Source organism: Aplysia californica, unplaced genomic scaffold (assembly GCF_000002075.1).
Source record: "Aplysia californica isolate F4 #8 unplaced genomic scaffold, AplCal3.0 scaffold00046, whole genome shotgun sequence".
In the NCBI taxonomy this organism is placed as follows: Eukaryota; Metazoa; Mollusca; class Gastropoda; order Aplysiida; family Aplysiidae; genus Aplysia; species Aplysia californica.
Genome location: NW_004797316.1, coordinates 447707 through 470965, shown reverse-complemented (window position 1 = coordinate 470965; position 23259 = coordinate 447707). Strand labels below are relative to the sequence as shown.

At 39.3% G+C, this 23259-nt stretch overlaps 1 protein-coding gene across 2 annotated transcripts in view; it reads right to left on the bottom strand.

The window, feature by feature from the left end:
* Positions 1–23259, bottom strand: part of LOC101853226 (set1/Ash2 histone methyltransferase complex subunit ASH2) — a gene marked incomplete in the record, with an annotated part of 112975 nt that overhangs the window by 89339 nt on the left and 377 nt on the right. For both annotated transcript variants that reach the window (XM_035968204.1, XM_035968205.1), the window contains 8 exon segments: positions 420–489; positions 1452–1551; positions 3822–3893; positions 5716–5811; positions 6315–6406; positions 6745–6833; positions 7081–7170; positions 9859–9951. In XM_035968204.1, coding sequence (XP_035824097.1) covers positions 420–489; positions 1452–1551; positions 3822–3893; positions 5716–5811; positions 6315–6406; positions 6745–6833; positions 7081–7170; positions 9859–9929 — 680 coding nt within the window.

Here is a 23259-nt window from a genome sequence, read left to right as displayed (position 1 = left end):
TAGAATGTAAAGTAGTACTAAATCATAGGCCTATATTCAAGTGTAACACATCCTTAACTGTACCTAGCAATGTCCCCACTCCACCCTTTCCTCTACAGTCATGAAGTATCTGCAATACTCATTCAGAAACACAGTTCAAGTCTCTTCTCTGTAAGTTGAAGCATTCCCAGAACCTAAATCCTTCACATGATGTACACAAAGGTCTCTTACTAACGTGTAAAATAAGCTACTGTAAGTCCGACCCCAGAGAAGAACAAAAAAATCATCTTTCTTAAAACATACTGAATAAATCAATAGACAAAACTCTATATTGAACTTTTGATATAACAATGTCCATATGGTATCAAACTGAATATTCTAAAAAAATGTAATCTTATGATAGTCCAGTAACTTGTATTATTCTTGACTAATACACGTACTTGCGTTTTTGCTTCAGTGCAGTGGTCTGTTGGTTGTCAGGTGGTGCTTTCCTCTTGCTAGTGCGTTTTCCTGTGCAGGAGACAAAACGTGATATATGCAAAATGAGTGTGAGAAGTGCTGTGAACAATCCCATTTTTCGTATGACGGAGATTTATAGTATCTAAAATAAATTTACGAAGAAATTTTTAAAAATCTAGCCTGAAATGTGGAAAAATATGATTCAGTTAAGACAAATTGGATGTGCAAAGTATGGATGACATTGATTCACTCGTTACAGGGCTATTTGAGGATAAGTTGCGCCACAAATTTTTGACCGTGCTATAGTACTCAAATTAGTCCCAACAGCAGATCATTTTCTGAAAAACATATTATAACCCATTGAACACTCTTGATTTCTTTCAAAAACCTTTCTAGTAGAAATAATTCTCCTATTGGGCGGCAAAAAAAAAAAAGCTTAAAATCAGGGACAGCTCATTTTATATTGACTAGTTAAGTCACAGTCTTGTTTATTTTTAGGTTTTTAGAAAGTTTTAGTAGAGTTTTATGGCACCCCCGCAACACACTAAGGTCATATAAGTGCCGAATATTAGAGGTGTTACAAGATATTAACCAATATAAAAAAGAAGGAGGAGAGATAAAGACGATAGTTGTTTGATAGGAAATAACAAGCTAACCACACCAGAGCAGTCGCCAACCACCCACAGTCTTGTTTTTTTTGCATCAACTTTATGATAAGGAATGAAAAAGACGGTCACGACATCATGACAAGTTGAATCAATCACTGCTCATCTCAAGGCTCATTGCCGGACATATGTGCCCCAAGCACTAACAGACTGCTTGAAAATAATACAGAAGCAAAAGAGCCTAGACAGGAGATAAGGAAAGTAAAACATGAGAGACAGCATCTGCAATGATCAAAGTTATTCCTTGTTGAATTAAAAAGAAGATTTTGACGAGGGCTGGTGGGTGGTGTGGGGAAAAGTGTTTCACATAGACTTTTTGCTTCTCAGCAAAGTTTGTAGACATCCCACCTGGACCAGTCTCTGTGGGAAGTAGAGGAGCTTTCAACCCTTGGGACGGTATGTTGGCCATTCTGGCCGCATCTGACACTGGCCCAATCTTAGACAGGTCCTGGGAAGTACATAAAAAGCTGCTTTGGTTTTTGGTTTCAGAAAAGGGAAGAAAACAGACACATTTGCAGTCAGTGCTAACAAAAAGCCAAAAAAAAAAAAAAAGAACATACAGTACCACAAGAGGGAAAGAGGAAAAGGCCCAGGACCTCACCAATGGCTCTTTCCTACAATCGAAGGGAAGTCGATGAGACTGTGACTTACAAGGAAAAATACACTGTAAACAAACTAAATGCCCCCCCCAAAAAAATAAAATGACAAAAAGAGAGAAAAAAACACTTTCAATGTTAGAACTCTCTAGCTACTGAAATACAATAACATATGAAAAAAAAAAGTGTTCCTAAAAACATGATTTCTCTAAAGTTTGTGATATACAAAAACACAGAAGATGTTCTGTAACCATTACTCGTCTCTAAAGATGGTAACACTATAGTGTATGGTAACTAAAAAGAAAAACAGATGTCCTCTGATTATTACATGTTTTGAAATGTTGCTATGTTGGGCGCGATCTGTCGATTTGCGCAATCCATCGATCGCGCCGCACATTTGGTTGATCGAGGAAACTCGCAACAATCCATCGATTGATGCGCATTCTGTCGATCAGTGCTTTTTGTCGATCCGTGAAATATATACTTACTGCGCATTATGTCGATAAACTATGACGATGAAGTGAATAAAAAAAAAAGAAAATTGGTTTACTGAGCACGTAAGTCTTTGAGTTTGAGCATCCAAGAAGAGTTGTGTGATGAACTTAAAGTGTTGACGGTTGAGTGAGGCGGTCAAATTGACACGACGTTAAATCGAGCACCTGAACTCAGTATTTGGATGGATGTGATTGGCTGCGTACTTCACGTGGTATTCCAAATACGGTCAAGATTTAATGGCTTGTGATAAATTGTTGTGTGTTGATTAAACATTTATCATATATACAAGTATTGTTTTCGTTATTGTTTCCTTGAACAAGAGCACCTCGAGCACAACCAAACTCTCCATATTGAATAAGTGTTCGGAGTGATACTCACCGACCTATAAGTATAGGCCTAACCCTGATTGCACTCTCATTAGATCTATCCAATAGCAGTGTCTAAGTACACGATAACCGACAACTCAGGGTCTTTCCACCACCACTACAGCATCATCGCTATTTCCGCTACCATTTTTCTTTCCACATTTTAATTTGATTTTGTTGAGTGTTGAGTTTTTCTGTAATTTTTTTTAAAAATCACATCGCACAAAACCAACAGCCGTGGCCCCTTCCCAACACCTCTTCCCCCATAAGCTGAGAGTGCGAGATTGCTACGCGCAGTCTCATTGGTCGAAACAATTAACTTTGCCCCCGGCAAGGTCAGCTCAACTTAGTTTTGTTCTTACTAATGACGCAGGGAGGGTCAGTTTAGATTGATCTAGTAACTGGATATAAAGCTCACGTCTCAATTGTTATCATTATAATTGAAAAAAATGTTATTATATATGCAGGAAATATTTAGAAACAAGGGTCAGAAGTCGGAACGGACATCATACTGGACTCAAATCAGAGTCCGAATATAATTTTTGTCTATTCGGACTCGAATTGTCACTTTGATTAGTTCATTATTATAACCCTGACTTCCAGTTACTTCCATTCAGTTTCGGTTTGACTTTGGAGAGTGAAACTAAATTACACACTGGACGACATCAAAACATAACAAAACTCAGGGATAAGATCTATAGAATGCGCAACCAAACGGATCGACAAAAAGCGCTGCGCGATCCGCTGATCAACAGAATGTGCAACAATTCATGGATTGTCGCGCGTTTCCTCGATCAACCAAATGCACTGCGCGGTCGGTGGATCGCGCAAATTGACAGAGCGCGCCCAACAGCTACACGACAAAAAGAAAAATAATTTTTTACTAAACCTTTCGGGACATTAATCCTTACAACTCCCCTAGATATAATAAGTTCAAGACTTCTCACTTTTAAGTAAAAGAGGAGAAACCAAACTTTGCAGTTTGACCTAGGTACATGGCCCCACTTACACGAGTATGGCACTGATATGCCATGAACTAAGTGGAAAAGGAAAGGAAAAATATATTTACAGTGGACTAAAACTTTTTTAATATTTCAAAATTATGCTTTTCAATAGAACAATTTCTGAACAATGCTCATGTTCTCAGTACTAAACGAGATCTTTCTGCCCAAGATCAAGTCAGTAACTAGCACAATTTAGGTAGAAGACTGTGCCTAGGATCCCATCTACTGAAACATAATATATATGCAAGTTGGACAGACCTGGTTGACCAAACCGAAATATGCATCTCCTGGAGTCTCTTCTTGACAAGTGAAGATGTCCGTTTCCTTGGTCTGTCAACAGTGACAAAAAAGATTATGACACTAAAGCTGTTCATACCTACTTCCTGTCATGAAAATAACTCTTGAGTACAGAAAACCACAAAAGTAAAACAAAAATTAGATAGCACTTTGTAAGTTGAAAATTTGTCACAGTTCTAACCACAGCCATGTCAAACTGTCCGGCATTGTAGTACCTCTTTGTATGACCTGACACCTCAACAAAGTAAACTCACAACAGCATCTAAAAAATTGCAGCGAATATACACTTTGTCACACCTTTGACACATGATTCACTGAAGATACAGAACTTAAACAAAAATCCTCTCATGGCTTTAAATATGGGAGTGGGACACTCTTAGTTTTACATGGATTGTTAACTGGAGGAGCGACCCTTGAGGACCATTTTCTACGTTTGTTGCCCGAGATCAAATATAAGTACATATATAAGTTAGGCGTTGGCGTAGTAAAATCTATGACCTATGGAAACGGCCGTCATCTTGAAAATAAACAATGAATTTCAAATCCTTATGGCTTTCTTATTTACAGGCCAAATTTGGTGAGAGTATACCTGAACTAGACCCTATCAGCGTAACAGCGAGTTTTTTTCAATAAATGGAAAAGAAAATGAAAAGTGAGAATTTTCCCAAAGCATAAAAAACCTTTTCTAAATTTAGGTTCGTAACCGCTTGCCAATGTAAAATAGTTATTTTTTTCGCAAATAAACTAAGGAAGGAATAGGGAAAAAACTGCCAAAAAATGACATTTCGCGAAAAACGACAAATATTGTGAAAATTCACTATATTAACCCACTCTCATGATTTCAAAGGCAATTTACGAGGAGAATAAAGACTTCCTCAATTGTCAACATGCAGTTTTAAAACAAAGAACTGGTTGATCTTCAAAAATCAGCCAATATCTAAAAGTGCATAGCCTGACCCAAAATCTGCAAAATCAAGGGTCGCTCCTCCCCTTAAAGAAAAGCAACAAGACACTCCATGTAACCCCTGGAGTCTGGAGTTATTTTTAGTTTTTTGTTGCATCACAGAGGGACCATTAAAATGAGTGATTAACCTGAGGAACACTTATACACTTATAAAGAAGTAAAAGCAGAGTTATTCTAAGACATGCTATCTGGCTCTAAAAGAAAAACAAGTACATAAAAAGAAAAGATTTTATCAAACCCACAGGCAGATTTGTTTAACGATTAATGCTTAAGAAAGAATGACCATAACATTAATACACCACAACTGAGCTCCGCAGAGCAGCTCCTTTATATAGGGTCAACATGTCTCGCTCAAGGACACACCCCAGAGATCACCCATCAAAAAGCAGGTTCATCAACCTTGTTGAGAACCAGTGTACAATAACTACTCAACTAATGGGGCTCCCAAGACACCACTGAGAGGGTTTAGAGTCAGACACTTAAATGTAAAATAGTCGGTCATACCTACTCTAACAGCCACCTACATAAAACAATCACCTGAACAAACAGCCACTTCCCATTTACCTCTTTTGTTTTCTTTTTAAACATTATAACGACACTCTGTAGGATGTCCACTGTCTAAGACAGACACTTTTCTCCTAAACAATAGGTGGCAATCTAAGACAATTTCCACTGTATTTGCATTCCCAGTGACCAAAGACAGAATTTAATTTTACAGTGGCATAGTATCCATCACACGTTTTCTTCATATGAACACAGGACCAATAGAAGAAAGCTTTCTACGATGTCCGCCTCTTGAAAGTTTATCAGTGGTAATCTACTGGTCAGTTTTTCAAATTGCAGTGAAAAAAAAGACATCACCATTCTTCTCTCATATTTCATGTCACTGACCATTGTTTTGTAGATGGTTGTATGCCAGGTGAGCTTCACTCGACGTTGCATGGTGGTCAGACTCTCCCAATGTTTGTCAATGAAGGGAATAATATCCTGGAAAAAAAAACAACAATATCACCCTGTGGCGTTTGTTGTCTAGAGGTTAGGTGTTAGGCTTGTAAACAAAAGGTCATGGGTTTAATGGCCTGACGTTGAGTTTTGGGAAAGGCACTCTACAAGAATTTTCAGAGTTCTCGTTGCATCACAAAGGGACCATTGAAATGATTATTCGCCAAAGCAACACTTATGAAGAAGAAAGGGAAAAGATATTCTTAGATGTCAGTGTAAACTGCCTTGAGCAGAATCCCTACATTACTGACATCATTCAGACTATACAAAAATAAACTTATTTTTTAAGAGCAAAAGTTGATCATATTAAAGGAAAATGACAAGTTCAAAATTTGCTCTATCTATTTGACATCCCCTTCATACTATACAAAAACAAACTAATTTTTAAGAACAGTTATGATGATGTTAACACTGTGCAATAACAAGTATTTTATCCAACAGAAAATAGAATGATATAACCCATAAACATAAAGATAAAGATAACTAACCCGTTCCTTGGAGAACATGGTGGTATTAGTTCCGTCGGAGCGAGAATTGTGCAACAGGTTAGCAAGCGTCATCTGACAGATCTGGATGAAAGCTGGAACATGGTGGTGGGACACAGAGAAGTGAATGGACATGAGTGACTGATATCTGAATTTACTGCACAAAAAAAAAAAAAAAAAAAAGGAACAGAAAAATCACAGTATTTTTGTTCACTGCCAAATAAAAAATGAAGACAAGAAGCAATAAGTTCTTTAATTAAAGATTTTACATGATGACAATTATGCCGTCATCTCGACCTGACTCAATGAATTATATGCTTATAAGTAAAGAAAAGCCAAAGCTTTTCAATAAATCATGTAAATTTCTAAAAAGCAGTTAACTACAGAAACAAAAATGATTTAAAAGTAAAAAAAGAAATTAAAAAGAACATACTTGCTTGGCGTTTGGAGAACATCTCATGGCCAATTCCACTACAACGTTTACAATGGAACTGGTAGCTGATCATGAAAGGGAGACATTTCCTGTATGGCAAAGGAAAACAGTTGCAAGAAAATCATTGGACATATAAATGATGACAAAAATGAATGATTCTAACTTGCTTTACGTTAGAGTGCAGATAAACACAGATAGATTTAAGTTTACAATAATGGAGACAATCGAAATGTCTAAATTTGTGACTCTATTCCTTTCAACTTGGAAAATAAGAATACTCATCTATTACAATGAAAAATTCCAAACATCATCACGAAACAAGACTGTGGAACTGACCCCGGCTCAGCATTGACACAGCTCCCATGGAACCAAGTGCCACAGTTGATGCACTGAAACTCTGGTGTCCCAAGTTTACGCTTCTCCCCACTGAAACAAAATAAAAAAACAACAAATTAAAATACCATCCTAAGTGCATCACATTTAATACTGACCATGAAAACCTAGACTAAAAGCAAATACATAACTTCAACCTCACCAATGTTTACGAAAAAAAACCCCGAACGTTCGGAGAAATAGTGCCAATCTTTATTTCTCCGAACGCCTCGTGATTTTTTGCCTATATTTGCGAGAGTTCGGCGCCAACTTTCACTCTGCCATTCTGCGAGGTCTGGGAAGGAGCAAATTTTTGGGTCTAGATCTATTTCAATTATCAAGAGCTAGTCTAGAGATTTTTAGAAGAGTGTAAAAATGTGAAAAAGAAAGGTTTCACAACAGAATGAAATCAAAATTAGAACAGCCCATAAACAACCACAAAAATTAACAAATAAGGGCGTGTGTCCACCTGTCCGAAGAAGATTGGCTGTTTTAACCCTAAATGTGCGTAATTTTTAAAAAAAGTACAGGATATTACATGTAAATTATGGAATCACACACAAGGGGCCTGCCAGTGTCAGTACATGTAATCGGTTTTGATGGAACGCTCTAACATTACACATTTAAATCTATGTATATTTAGAATCTAATGAAGGTAGGAACATCAAATTAAATGACGTTACACTATACAATTCCCCTCCCCCTTTCCCCAACAAAAAAAAAAAAAAAATGAATAGAAAAACAACACATCAGAACAATAACAAGAAAAAAAATTACACGCCAACAAAATAAAACACCACTAAAGAAGGAAAAATAAAAGAGGAACAGCAATACAAATCGTATGTAACTGTAACGTATTCAACAAATCAACGTGGTGACAACAAATGAGAAAGAGACGAAGTGAAGCTTAGTGAACTTTCTTTCAAAAGTCAGGAGGTTCGGTTTCTTTTCTTTTTTTTTTCTTTGACTTTTATTCCCCGACTCGGGGACCAAAATATGCCAAAATATCGAGCCACGATTGATTGGTCGCGGCCGCGACAAACGCAGATGCTAGTTCTATGTGTCGTTATCAATAACCCTCCTTAGATCTAGATCCAGACAGCACACGAGTGAACACAACACATTAAGTTAAAGAGCAGCACCCTTCATAGGCAACAAGTCAATATCTGTGGCGAAAAACTGTTTGGAACTGTAACATTTCTTTATATAAATATTTACTGAGGACATTTTTTGGACCGATTGAACCATATTGTACACGACCAATCTTTTGGTAGGCCTATAATATAATCATAGATCTATAAATTATATCCGAAATTTGCAGGAAAGGATGTGATTTCAGAGTGTTCTGAGAAATAGTGCCCAGCTTTATTTTCCCCAACGTTCGGAGAAATAGTGTCGGCCAAAAAAAAACAAGAAGCAGAACTTTCAAACAGAAAGTTTAGACTTTGCACAAGCTAATAGCAATTGAAAATCTAACGAAGATAACAAGAGCCTTTTAACACTCCGTTAGATTAAAAGTAGAAACTGTCAGTAGTGCTACTAGATTAAATGAGGATCTTAAAAGCGCAACAAATGAAGGCAACTGAAAACCACAATTTACACAAATCTTGAAGGAAGAGACTTGTACCAAACTGTAAACTCAGTCCAGCAACACTTAGAGAATCTAAAGTACTTGGTTGGTCAAAACAGGATCTACTGCAATTTGCAAAGAAAAGCTAACTATTTTTATTGTGTTTTGTTTTGGTCAAGGACACAAATGAAAGTAATTGGGGAGTCACTACTGGGACAACAAAAATGCTTTAAAAAAAAAAATAGCAGCTGGAAATACAGTTTAAATGATTTCCTTGTGATAAAAAGGGTCAACTAAGAAATTCTGATGGACTCGTTGAAACTTCAATCCCATTTCGTTGCTGCATGAGGTCAGACTGGGGCCTCGGGCCCACAAAATGATGTTATCCAGTTTATTACTTTCAAGTCAATATCCTTGAAAATTGCTATGAGTATTAGCAACAACATACAAACTGAAGTTGTAAGGAATTTTGTATAATTAATTATACTTTGACAGATATGTAAAAGGGAAAAATTATCGACAAGAAGAATTCTGTTCTATTAAAAAAAAACCACTCCGGTTTACAACCTACGCAATTGTTGCTCTTTGGGTGAATCTCTCTGAAAATAGGAACACAAAACACTTTCATAAATTCGCATTCAAAGAGATTGAAAAGGAGGATTTTGAGACACTATTTTAAGCCCACCTCTCTTAAAAATTTAACAATGAGAAAATCACCCAAAAGGAGCAAAAACTTGACTTGTCTAGCTTGTAGAAATTTACTGACTTAAATGCCAGTACAGAACACATTGTCAAAGGATAATTTCATGTCCGCATTCTGACAATTGAAGATCATTGGCCTGTTCATATTCATTTCATGGGTTCCTTCAATGTGTTCAGGACACATTTTGCCGTCTGGAGATGAACAAATTGAAAAATCAATATTTTAACACCAACTTGATATCTCCAGCGTGAATTGAAAGCCATGGTGGGCCTCAAAGCAGCTGCATTCCTTTTTGATTTCACTCTGTACCATTCTTAATTGTTCATTTGTGTCAACCTCTCCATATGAAAAATAAAAAATGAAACAATTTTCCTAAAATTGTAGCTGTGTGATGAAAGCCACAAAACCTGTAGGAACATAGATCTTATGAAAATTTGTTGAAGGCAAGTAGTGCCCAAGCTATCCTCACCAGTAACATCCAGAGATTTCATAGCTGGAGCCTGCCTTGTCATCCGACTTGTCCCCTGAAGTGCTTGCCATTGTAAGTTATCCAGGAATATCGCTGGGAAAGGGAAAATAAAAACAGATAATAATTAGATGCCTAAAAGAAATGAAATTTCAGTAAATTTTCCTGAAACTGCCTGGTCCTGACAATAAATACAACACACAGACAACAGTGTTTTTGTTCTTTTATGAAATGTAAGTAAATAATGTGCAGTACTGGTATTCTTTCAATAAAAGTAACTAAGTTTCTCAGTATCTTTTGTGTTGAATCAACAAAGTGCTCATTCATAGTAAGATTCTAGACAAAGAACAAGAGGGTTCCTTATTTGAGCACAAAGATTCGGACTGAAAGGGACAGAGTTGATTAGGTAATCTAATGTATTCCTTGAAATTGTAGCAACCGAGAGAAAACTCACACAAGTTAATGAACACTGTAACTACAGTAGCCATTTCAACATCTTTCAGTAAACAGCTGATTCCTCAGCAAAAGAAGGATCTTGATCAAAGCAACCTGAAAAAGGGCAAGCCTTTCGGAGGCCAAAACCATAATCAAAAGGGACTACAAGCAGATTGGAAGGAACAACACGAACAGTTCAACCAGGCTTACATCTACTACCTCCTCTCAGCAAGAGCAGGTGGTTCTATTCAGAAGACTAAGAACTGGAAACAATCAACTGAAACATTACCTTTACATGAAGTTCAAGACCAATAACTCAGAGCAGTGTCAGTGTGGACAAAGAGACCCAAAACTCAATGGGACTCTGGAGGATCTGCTGCGAATAGCAGACTTCGCATAACAGACTTGGCCGTCCATTTACAAAGAAGAAGAGAAGACATTGAATATTGAATACTATCATGGTGTTTCTGTGTTAACACTGCACAGACTGCATGTTTTGACTATTATACTTCATCAAATCAGGATTGAAGAATCTAGGTGGTAACAAAATGAAAGCTGATCTTGTTTTTCTCGATAGATCTAGATCTATAACAACACCCCAAATTCTACCATACCTGTCTGTTTGCGCAAAACTCAAATGCTGAACCTGGAAAGCCTAAGAACACTGCCAAAATGAGAGGCAAAATTAAACTTTCTGAACTTATCAGGAAAAGTATTTCATAGAATGCCCAAAATGACTTTAAAATCTGGGGGTTTTCAGGGGGACATGCCCTCGTTGCAATCATTTTCAATTCATTTTATTTAGTGTCCCAGAAACGGCATTTGTCTTTTCCTGATTGCTTTTATCAGGGAGCGGCCCAAATAGGCTTCTTCAACTTCAAGTGCCCCCTCATTTGATTTCTTTTCCTCCCATGATGACAATATTTTCAGCAGCCTCATAGAGAAACCACATTTCTATTGCTTTTATTTTATTTTCACAGCCCTATAACATGGTTGACCACAACATAGTATTTCAGAGCTTTCATTTTGGTAGTCATTGAGACATTTTTACTTTTCAGGATCGGGCTCATGTTTAAAAAATCTACCTTTAGCCAAAGACTGGGTAAATAGTGACTGCTCACCTCACTAACGATTTGTGTATGAGTCCTGGGTGGGGCTTATGGGTTATGAGGGATCACACGCTTACGGTGGCTTACTTCACCAGCAGCAGAAAATTTGTCACCTATTGGTCAACAGTGCGAGGGGCCTACGCAACATGATCGATTGGAGGGACTACCTAACAACAACAGGTGATTGGATAATGAAGACTCGCCCACAACGCCAGGGGCCAACACATAGTTTATGGTACAACGTAATGGAGAAACAAAGGTGGCCGTCTAAGACAGGAGTTATCGTTAAGTGTGATAGGGGTTGTGTGTTAAAATATGGTGGTCGCGGCCGCATTGGACAGGTGGCCATATTAAACAGTGAAATTATATAGAAAAAATGCAGGGGGGGGAATAGAAAGAGGCCATTTGTACAGGTGACCGTCTTATAGAAGTGGCCGTCATGGCAGGTTCGACAGTACTAAAAATAGGGCATTTTTTACTCATCTTGAGAGCACATGTAATTGTATGTTAAATACAGAATATTGTTAATCTTAAACTATAAAACAGAACTGCATTCAAACATTGAAAATATTTAGTATACACCATCATAACACCATGTGTTCATTGACAGGGTTTTAATTTTTTATATTTGTGATGTTATTTCTGAGTAAAACATATAATAAGTTTGTTCATAACTCGTGTCATAATTACATCATCAGTCTTTCCAAGGTCAAAAAAACCCCAAATTGTTTAACATACTATCCCCAGAAATGACTGTTATTAAACATTGGATTGACATTGACCCATCAGAAGGGTAATTTTCAGCTCTGTTTCATGGTTTTGCTTAAATATGACTTTAATTGAGATAATCTAGGTTTGTCATAATGATGTCATGAACAAACACGTTATGATATTTTCGCAAAATATCATTTGTGGGACTTGATGCTGTTTCACAACATCCTTTTACATTGTTGCATAAACATGGAAGAACAGCGTGCCGATGACTCAAAAGAGACACGAAGAAGAGGCAAAAACATTTTTAACTCCCAGTGGAGCGCAGACCATCAACAGCATTACTCCAGCGAAGCCTGTCCTGAGCATCCTTTTCTATGTGTTTCCATGATGTCCCCGCTTTTTCAGTTTCCGTTTGTATCGCTCGCCTCCATGTCATCTTTGGTCTTCCCTTCTTACGTTTTCCTTGTGGGTTCCACGTTTAAAGCCAGCCTGATGATGCTTGTCGGAGGTCTCCTCAGGGTGTGTCCAATCCATTTCCATTTCTTCACCTGTATGTCTTCCTTTACTGGCCTTTGGCTTGTTCTTTCCCACAGTTGAGCATTAGTGACTCGATCATACCACTTGATCCCCACACTCCTTCGTAGGCATCCATTTACGAAGCTCTGCAGTTTCCTTGCTGCTGATGCTGTGAGCCTCCATGTCTCTGAACCATACAAAAGAACAGTCTTCATGTTTGTTTTGAAGATCCTCAGCTTGGTGTTCAATCCCAGTTCTTTAGACATCCATATATTCCTGAGAATGATGAATGCTGCTCTTGCCTTTTGGATTTTGACCTTGATGTCTTCGTCTGTTCCCCCTGCCTTGTTGATGACACTTCCCAGGTAGGTGAAGGACTCAAAATCCGCCAATGGTGCCCCTTGCAGTGTGATAGGAATGTCGGCTGCATTCATTCGTAGAACTTTCGTTTTATCCGTTTGAATATGGAATCCAACACTACGGGAGAAGGTCCTGAGGCGATCAGTTTTCTGTTGCATCTGGGCTTGACTGTGAGAAAGAAGTGCCAAGTCGTCTGCAAAGTCCAAGTCTTCCAATTGACTGGAAAGGGTCTACTGTATGCCACCATGTTGTCCCGATGTTGTCTGTCTCATTATCCAATCCACTGTTAATAAAATAAAAAAGACGATAGCAGGCATCCCTGTCTCACTCCTGTATTCACTTCAAAAGAGTCTGTCCGTTGCCCTCCAAGTAAGACACTGCAACTCATTCCTTCATACATCTTCTTGATCAATCTAACGAACTTGGTATTCCGTAGTGGCGCAGGAGCTTCCATATTGAGTCCCTACCTAGGTTGTCAAAAGCTTTCTCGTAGTCAACAAAGTTAACGTACAGGGAACAGTTCTACTCCGTGGACTGCTCTACTATTATCCTCAAAGTTGCAATCTGATCTGTACATGATCTCTTTTAACGAAATCCTGCCTGCTCCTCTCTTAGCTTTGCATCCACGGCTTCCTTCAGTCTTTCCAGTATGGTACGACTTAAAATCTTCCCCGGAAAGGAAAGGAGCATGATTTCTCTGTAGTTTTCACACTCATGCAGGTCTCCTTTCTTGGGTAGTTTCACGAGCAATCCCTCACTCCAATCCTGTGGAAATTTTTCGCAGTCCCATATCTTGCCAATAATTCCATGAAGAATCCCTGCCGCAATGTTGATGTTTGCCGTGGGAACTTATGGGGGAATTCCATCTGGGCCGCCGCCTCGCCTGCTTTCTGGTGTCTTATCGCCTCCTAGATCTCCTCTAAAGTGGGCTTTCTTCACTCACCCTCAGATCAATCTCTGCTGGTGGAATGTCACACTGTTTTTCTGGCCCTGGTCTGTTCAGTAGCTCTTTGAAATGCTCCTTCCAGCGTTCTTTCTGTTCATCTGGATTTGTGAGAAGCTTTCCCTACTTATCCTTCACTGGCACATCTGCGTTCTTGTATCTGCCTGCAAGTTTCTTGGTGGTTTCATATACAGTCCTCTCATGTTTCCTGCCCCTGCTGCTTCCTCTGCCCCACGCGCTAGGTCATCTACATAGTTTCTTTTGTCTTTCCGTACACTGACTTTTACCTCCTTCATTGCTTTGGTGTATTCGTCTTGGGCCTTTGCTTTGGCTGCTCTTGTCTTGCTCCTGTTTACCTGATCCTTTTTCTTTTTCCTGTCTTCTACCTTCCTCAGAGTGGTGGCCGATATCAAGGCTTGTGCTCACATTTCCGTTTCCCCAGTACCTCTTGACACACTGTGGTCCAGCCTTCTTTTATTGCCTCCTATGTTTCTTCCACGCTGCTATCCTCGCCTAGTGTTTCCAACACTTGGAACCTGTTCTTAACTGCTACATTAAACTCCTCACTTGACGATGGCTCTCTCAGAAATTCCATGTTGTACCGGTACCTATGATTATTGACAATTCCCTGTCTTCGCTTTAGTTTTAGTTGGATTGTTGAAATGAGCAGATGATGGTCCGAAGCTACGTCTGCACCCCTGTAAACTCTAACATCCCTCATTGATCTCCTGAATTTTTTGTTGACACATATGTGGTCAATCTGGTTTTCAGATTATTGGTCTAGCGACACCCATGTTGATTTGTGTATCTGTTTATGTGGGAAAACAGTCCCTCCTATCATGAGCCCATTCGTTTCTGCAAATAGTTCTCCATTCTCGTTTCTGACTCCAAGTCCGTGTCTCCCCATGGTTTCCTCAAAGCCTACATTGTGACATATTGTCACTGCCTACCTTAGCGTTGAAGTCTTCCATTAAAATCAAGATGTCCTTCCTTCTAACCTGATCAATAGTATTTTATAGCATTTTGTAGAAAGTCTCTTTTACATCCTAGTCCTTATCATTGGTGGGGGCATATCCCTGGATAACATGAAGGTTGCTGTCTTTCTTCTGTGAACGGAATTCAACTGATAGTAGTAGCGGGCCCTCTGCTTTCCATCCGACTAAAGCCTGCTTGGCGTGTGTTGATAACAGAATATCTACTCCTTCTGTATGCGGCGAGTTTTCCTCCAGATGTCCAGAGTAGAGAACTGTTTCCCCTGAAGCAAGTTGGCACTCCCCTGCATTCGTCCATCTCGTCTCACAGAGACCCAATATGTCCAGTTGGTAGGTCTCCATCTCTCTTGCAACCTGCAGTGCCTTCCCTGCCTCCTTCATTGTACGAACATTCCAGGTGCCAAGTCTGGTGGTTCTTCTGGCCGACAGGAGGTTTCTCGGCTTGGTGGCTTCCTTTCGGCTTTCACCACCTTGTGTCATTCTACACTCCATATTCTCTCCTCTCCTCGGTGTAGAAGGTCCTCCATCTTCCAGAACTGGCGGTCGTGTTGTTTTTGTAGCCTCTTTTTGTTTTACAGGAAAGGGCTGCTAACCCTTTGCCCAACCGACATTAGTCGCCTTCTACGACATGTGCGGTACGGATACAGTGGTCCTATTCTTTGCTCCCCTGTCTCTTGGACAGGATCCCGAGAACCACACGCGTGTTTTTAAGTGCGTAACGAATCAAAATATTAATTTTTAGATAAAAACTGAAGTTTGTCATAATTGTTATGAACGGACCATTATAAATGTATATTCTGAGGATTTTTCAGTGTATAAACTTTAAATTCTTTCTTCATATATAAATGCATGCGCATATTTTGAGGAGAGTCTCCTAAATGAAAACCATTTTGTGTGAATGACAACGATAGGTTAATTTTTGGGCCCAAAATCAAATGTGTCATAAATACTTATGAACGAATCAGTATGTCATAATGGTTATGAACGAAACTTCATTCCCTGTAAGGGGAAAAAGGGAAGTGGGGGCGGGGGTTGGAACATTGACGTGAATTGACGTCAGCATCCTGCCCACCAGTATATAGTGATGGAGAATCAATTTAATTACTAAACCATGTTTATTTTGTCGTCCAAACAGATACTTTCTCCTACCTCTAAACAGATGGAAAAAAATAGTAGGCACGGTATCTTCTACCTGAGCATAACTAAGGGATCTGTAAACTTGAGAGAATTCAGACTTTTGAAATAAGTCAACGATTGTGAATTATAAATTGTAGAATTTAAAGAACCGCGTGCCAACCGTTTCACACCCGTTTTAGAATGGGGTGCAGAGGAAAAAAAGGTTAAAATCCGGATTTTCTTAATAGGGTGCACCAACATCTGGATTTTCCTAAATTTAAAGCGATCTGTTTGTTTTCAGTTTCAGGCGACCGAGTCGGCGATCAGCCCGACCCAGCCGTAATGGGCACCATGTATTAGAAGAAGGACTTTCCCAAGATTAGATCTAAACAAAACTAATGAAAAACTGAAAATCAAACTACAGTGACTGTGCGCGGAAGCCCGATTGGCATTGCTAGTAGTAGTACAGGCCTATTTATAGGCTGCGGTTATTGGTACAATAGAGCGTACAACTGTAACTAGTTATTTGTACAATTGTACCAATAACCAGACAGAGTTATTCGTACAATTATTCGAATTTTGGAGGTAGTTGGTAAAAATAAGCCAAGAATCTATGTCATCCAGTTGGTTCTCCCCTGGGTAAAGCATCAATATTAATATGTATTTAACTTTAACCAGGCTTAACTGGGTAGGCCTAAAAACAAAAGTAGATCCTATACTTTTATTAAAACATAAGTAGGCCCTAGATCTTTATGATTATTATGTTTCTTTGTTTTTACACAAAACTGAGAGAGGAAATCTTTAGAGTCAAAACAATCATGGGAAAAAATTGTTGGTCAGTCGGGGGAGGAGAGAGAAAACCCCCAAAAACTTCCAATACCGGGATTCGAACCCACACTCATAATAACTAAACACTTTTTCAAAAGCAGACACGCTGTCATTTCGGCCATCAGAACTATCAACGGAATTAGAATAAGGTATATTAAGCTTAAATATTTTTACAGTACGCAATACATACATCTAGACCTAGACGTAGTTTTTTTTTTTTTTTCACATGGGGGGACACCATCAATGAGGCGGCGGGCATCGGATCGGCAGATGAGGTCTGACGGAATATTAAAAAAATTTCCGCTGGCGGAAAATTGGAAACAACTCATCTACTAAGACAGAACAGGTAGGCCTGTGGGTATGTACTCTTGTATGGAATACTGTAGCAATTATTTGAACAACTGGGCGTAAAATGTCGTACGGATAACTAGACAGAGTTGTTCGTACAATTGTATGGATAACCACTCCGTTGCCTATTTATATTTGAGCCATTGCCAAAACGTAGGGAAAAACACATACATCTCACATCAGTGTGCATAAGTAGAACCTGCATTAGCAGTTTCAGACCCCACATCAGCATTAAAAATCTTGAGTTTGTAAATTTTGTGCCAAAAAAAGTTAGTTTTTTTAGTGATTCCTGGACTGTCATTTTGAGCACACCAATGCAAACTTCCAAGAATGTCCAAAATTTAGTACTTTTGGGTGTTTTTTTAATGTGTGCTTTGATCATATGCTATTTGTCATCGAGAAAGGTTCATTTGCTCAAGAAATCGGTTTATTTGTTTGCAATTTAACGAATAATTAGGATTACTTGGGTGTTCGTCGTGTCGTCATGGACTAGGTGTTTCAAAACACAGCATTATTTTCCAGTAGAATTACCATAGCTGGTTAAATCTTTTTGCTTTTCGTCGTTTATTCAATACTTCAAAAGCTGTGACAAGCGAAAGGAACATCGGGTGCCTAGATTTACGATTTCGGTCGGCCGTTTAAAATTCGCAGCGATTGTCATCATTTCGAGATGCACTGGAGGTCCGAAATTTGGCCTACTTTTGTTTTGAACGGATCATCAACAGTGCCCGGATATAATTGTTTTCCCGAGTGACTTCGCCGTACCCGCTTCTCCAAAACAGCCGAAGCAACGGTGGAAAGAGAAAAACGAAAGTAGTCATTGTCGTCAACATTTGGTGACGCTCAAGAATCTACCTTTGAATCATATTGAATGTGACATATACAAGACTATTTTGCGTGTTTTTATGCTACCCTGTTGAATATTTTAGTGAAATTGCAGTGCTTACTTTGGATTCCTGGAACAAGAGTGTGATGTGTGAACAAACTTCGAGAGATGGATCATTTCTATGGTTACGATTTAGCTTTTGTGCTTAGTGAGGACACTCTGGGGTGTCGTCATACAGCCGTACAAGACTGACTGACGTACAAGAAATTAAATTGTCCTAAGAGCAAGCATTTTTTAAGTCATGTGCTTTTCTTTACTCAATCAAACAAATAAACAAACATGTCCTTGTTTATCTGTCTAACTCAAAAGTACACATTTGTTCTTTGTTGGCATGAATGCCTTTTTCCAAATCATTGTGTCATAATGGTTATGTACAATAATGTTTGTCATCATTTCTAAAATCAATAAGTTTTCCACATATATTTCATACATGCATGATTCAGAACATTTAGAAGAAAAATATGCCCTTATTGATCTGTGTATCTCATAATGCACATATTTGTTCTTTGTAGGCATGATTTTACTTTTTTCCAGATGTTTTGTCATCACTGTTATAAAATGTACGAGCACTGTTTGTCATGATTGTCCACTGTCTTTGATACACGACCTGATATCTGCTTCAAAGCAAAAGAAACCTCTCCTGGTTTTTTTTTACTCTTAAAGTGCACATTTCTCTCAGGAGGCATGACTTTGTCTTTTCCAGTACATTGTGTCATATCATTGTTCATGTTACAAGTCATGTTTGTCTTCACTGTCAGCCCACTGATTTTGGGCTTTCTCCTCATATTTAAAGTTTAAAATTGTTTTGCACATGTGTGTTTTTTCTGGTACTGAGGCTTTGATAACTGTATTTGTACAGCCTTTCACTATTGTGATGCGTTATCAATGATAATATCCATAATCCATTGTGTGTATCCTTTCCTGTACATAACAATGATGACATATTCTGTGCTCTGCGTCATTGTTACAATGCTTGTCATTTATATTACCATTATGAATTTTTTTTTTAGTAGAGGGTTGTATGGCGCTCGCAACTGCATAAGGTCATTATATGAGCGCCAAGGGGTGGATGTCAACAGAGAAGTCTTTACAGACAGGGAATCAGACTTACTCTGCTCACCTCTCAAACTTAAACAGCACAAGGCCTGCTTCGACTATCAAGGCACCGCGGAAATAGCGAGTCACAAGAGTGTGACAAACATACAAAAGAAGTAAATAGAATTGACAATAGTAAGGATTAGGAAAGAAAAAGCAGCAGTTCCCTGTTGTAGATCAGGCACAGTTATGAGCATGACAGGATGGATCAGCCCATTTACAATTCTACTGTGCTTGAACGAGAAATGTACCCCTCCTTTTGGAATGGCCAAAAGACACTACAGTCCGTTGCACTGCCCCGGGGGGTATGAATGGAGTTCATAGTGTATAAAGTCTTTGTTTACTAAACACATGGAATTTAAAGCCTATAATTTGCCTTGCTGCTTATCTGTACTGTCATCACTGTTATATAAGAAATACAGTGGTTGCCAAACCAATAGACCCAAATCTCCAAAACCCTACATCCCCTTGCTCTGATACTGCAGATATGAGCACTACTGTCAATCTGTGACTGACAGAAAAAGGATTCAAATTGGTGAGAAAAATGTTTTGGCATCAAGAGAGTCTCACGTTTTGGCAATTGCTCATTTGTTCGCCGTTCATTTGTTGTTGTTTTGTATAATACAAGGTTCTAGTTGTAAATGGGATGTACTATGACTGTTTTTCTGACATTACGGTCATTACCTTGTCACGAAGCCTTGTGAGTGTTATTTTAAAAAAAATATTTAGTAGAGGTTTTACGGCACTCGTAACTGCATAAGGTCATATGAGCGCCAAAGGGTGGATGTCAACAGAGAAGTCTTTACAGGGAATCAGGCTTACTCTGCTCACCTCTCTAAAACCTGTTTCGACTTTCAAGGCCGGAAATAGCGGGTAACAAGAGTGTGACAAACATGATACAAAAGAAGTAGATCTAGATCTAGAGGAAAAATGAAAATATAGAATCTAGTACGGATTCTAAGGAAAGAAAAAGCAGCAGTTCCCTGTTGTTACGTTGTAGATCAGGCACAGTATGAGCGTAACATTGATGAATCAGCCCATTTACAATTCTACTGCGCATGAACGAGAAATGTCCTCCCTTTGGGAAAGGCCTAGATACTTCAAGCAGTGGCACCACCCTGGATGGTCTTGCGACTGTGTCAGTTAGCAAAGCAAAAACAATCTCCTGCTGCTGAGGGACCATGGTCATGGAGAGGCTCCACTGGTGGAAGGGTAACCAGAATCCACCAAGAATGTACTACTGGACTTTATCTCATGTTTAGAAATAGATAAATGATAAAGGAAATTAGCTCTCCCCTCTTCTTAATTTGTTTCGTCTTTGAAAAATCTTACTTTGTAGTTAGGGTAGAGGGTGCATATTTCGACACCCTTTCTGGCAGGTCTGTGACTGCTGCTGTGTTCATTGGTCTGTGTAGTCGGATAAAATCAATTGAGCGGCGAGGTTCTGTCACCAGATGGTGGAGAAACCTCTGAGAAACTGTTTGTTGTATAAAACAAGTGAATGTGCCTGCCAAGTTGATTGTAACCCTCTCTTAAAGTGTGTGGGGTGCGTAATTCAAAATTTCAACACCCCTTGTTCTAATTCCGACACCCCTGTGAGGGGAACTTCGACACCGGTTGTTCCAATTACGACACCACTGTGGGGAACTTCGACATCGCTTGGGGGGAAATGCGACACCCAAGGCCCGGACCGGCCCAGTGCTGTAGTTAGGCCCAGGCCTAGGCTTGGGTCCAGGAGGTCGTGGGTTCGATCCTCGGCATTTCAGTATTAGCATTTCTTTTCTGCTTGACACACGGCATTAATTTCATTAAAGGAAAAGTAGTTGGTCTGTCGTTTGGCTAGTATACACTGACTGAGTGAGGCAAACATATTGCCCTGTCCTTTCACCTGATTGTGGTTTCGCTGCATCATCAAATCTCCACAATATTAGTATCACTACAATTATCATCATTATTAACATCACCATCAGCGACAGCAGCATCACTGACCTCAACATCAGTAACAGCTGCAACAACTGAATTAGTATTAGTTCATTACCATGATCATCACCAGCACCAGCATTGCCCTACCATCTCCATCATCACCATCACCATCATGTCATCATCTTTATCACCACCGCTACCACCAGCATCATCGTTACTAGGCCTATCACCCGCATCATCATCTCCACCACCATAACTGTAGAGCCCAAGTTAGTGCTAGTTTAGTAAAATCATTGAACAAGAAACAAGGCGTAAATCATCAAAATTTATTACTCTGGAATTCAGTGCAACACATGCTGCCCTCGCTGAATTCCTATCATTAGGCTACCAGGTGCAAAAGAACCCTATAAAAGTATTAAAAAGGAACAAAATAAAAATCAACAACAAAATGAAACAAAACAAACAAACAAATTTGACTTCTCAAGTTCAGTAGACTCATCTGAGTCATCTGCTGCTGCTGCTCCTATGCTGCTGCTGATGTTGCATTTATTCCTGCTGGTGCTGTTGCATCTGTTGTTGTTGCATCTGTTGTTGTTGCTGTTGCATCTGTTGTTGTTGCATCTGTTGTTGTTGCTGTTGCATCTGTTGTTGTTGCATCTGTTGTTGTTGCATCTGTTGTTGTTGCTGTTGCATCTGTTGTTATTGCATCTGTTGTTGTTGCATCTGTTGTTGTTGCATCTGTTGTTGTTGCTGTTGCATCTGTTGTTGTTGCATCTGTTGTTGTTGCATCTGTTGTTGTTGCATCTGTTGTTGTTGCTGTTGCATCTGTTGTTATTGCATCTGTTGTTGTTGCATCTGTTGTTGTTACAGCTGTTGTTGATGCGGTCTTGTTGTTGCTGCTGCTGTGGTTCTTGTTGTTGCTGCTGCTGTGGTTCTTGTTGTTGCTGCTGCTGTGGTTCTTGTTGTTGCTGCTGCTGTGGTTCTTGTTGTTGCTGCTGCTGTGGTTCTTGTTGTTGCTGCTGCTGTGGTTCTTGTTGCTGCTGCACTGCTGTGGTTCTTGTTGTTGCTGCTGCTGTGGTTCTTGTTGTTGTTGCACTGCTGTGGTTCTTGTTGTTGCTGCTGCTGTGGTTCTTGTTGTTGATGCTGCTGTGGTTCTTGTTGTTGCACACACACACACACACTCATACACACACACAAACACACATACACACTCACGAACACATAACACACACACATGTACACACACATGTACGCCAAACACACACACACGCACACGCACACACACACACAAACACGCACATGCGCGCACACACATCTACTTGCTTATCACACGCACACGCTTACACATCGTACTGCAACTCACAAAATACATAAATGGATACATAGGCTAGTCATTTACATAACATTGTACTGAAAATGAATCTACTGACATAGTGTCGAAATAACCTACAGGGGGTGTCGACATTACCACCAGGGGTGTCGAAATAGCAGCATGGGGTGTCGAATTATTGACAGAAGGGGTGTCGTAATTCTGAGAGTGGCATTTTTTTATGTGGGGAAATTCGACACTTTTTGAGCACATATTTAACCAGTTTAAAGCAATAAAATCTATCAAATTTTGTTGAAAACAGCAATTTTAATAATCTAATATTCATTTAGTACATTCATTTATCACATACAGCCTTTTACACAAGAAATAGGACTTGTTTACTCACCTTGTGATATTGCTGCTTTAGAAACACGGAGCTTGAAAACGTTCGAAATTGGACGCGCAAAAGAGCGGTGTCACTTCTTGGGGGTTTATGGGAAAACTATTACACCTATATTTAGAAATGACGCACATCGTTAAAAAAAGATAGTTCGGCTGCCGGTTAAAAATAGACCCGCGCGCATAAGTTGTAGTATTTCCGCACCGTTCGTTGTTTTTGGAGTGCACCCCACGAGGGGTGTCGGAATAGCACACAGTGTCGGAATATGCACCCTCTACCCTAGGTTGTTAGTGTTAGTGTGTTATTGTTAGTTTTCGTCGGAACTGGGTGATCGGATGAACTATCATGAACCCCACCAAGCGGCTAAGACATTAGGTTAGGCTAAGACCTAAGATATGAGAAGTAATCATAATATATAGACTCTACTCTA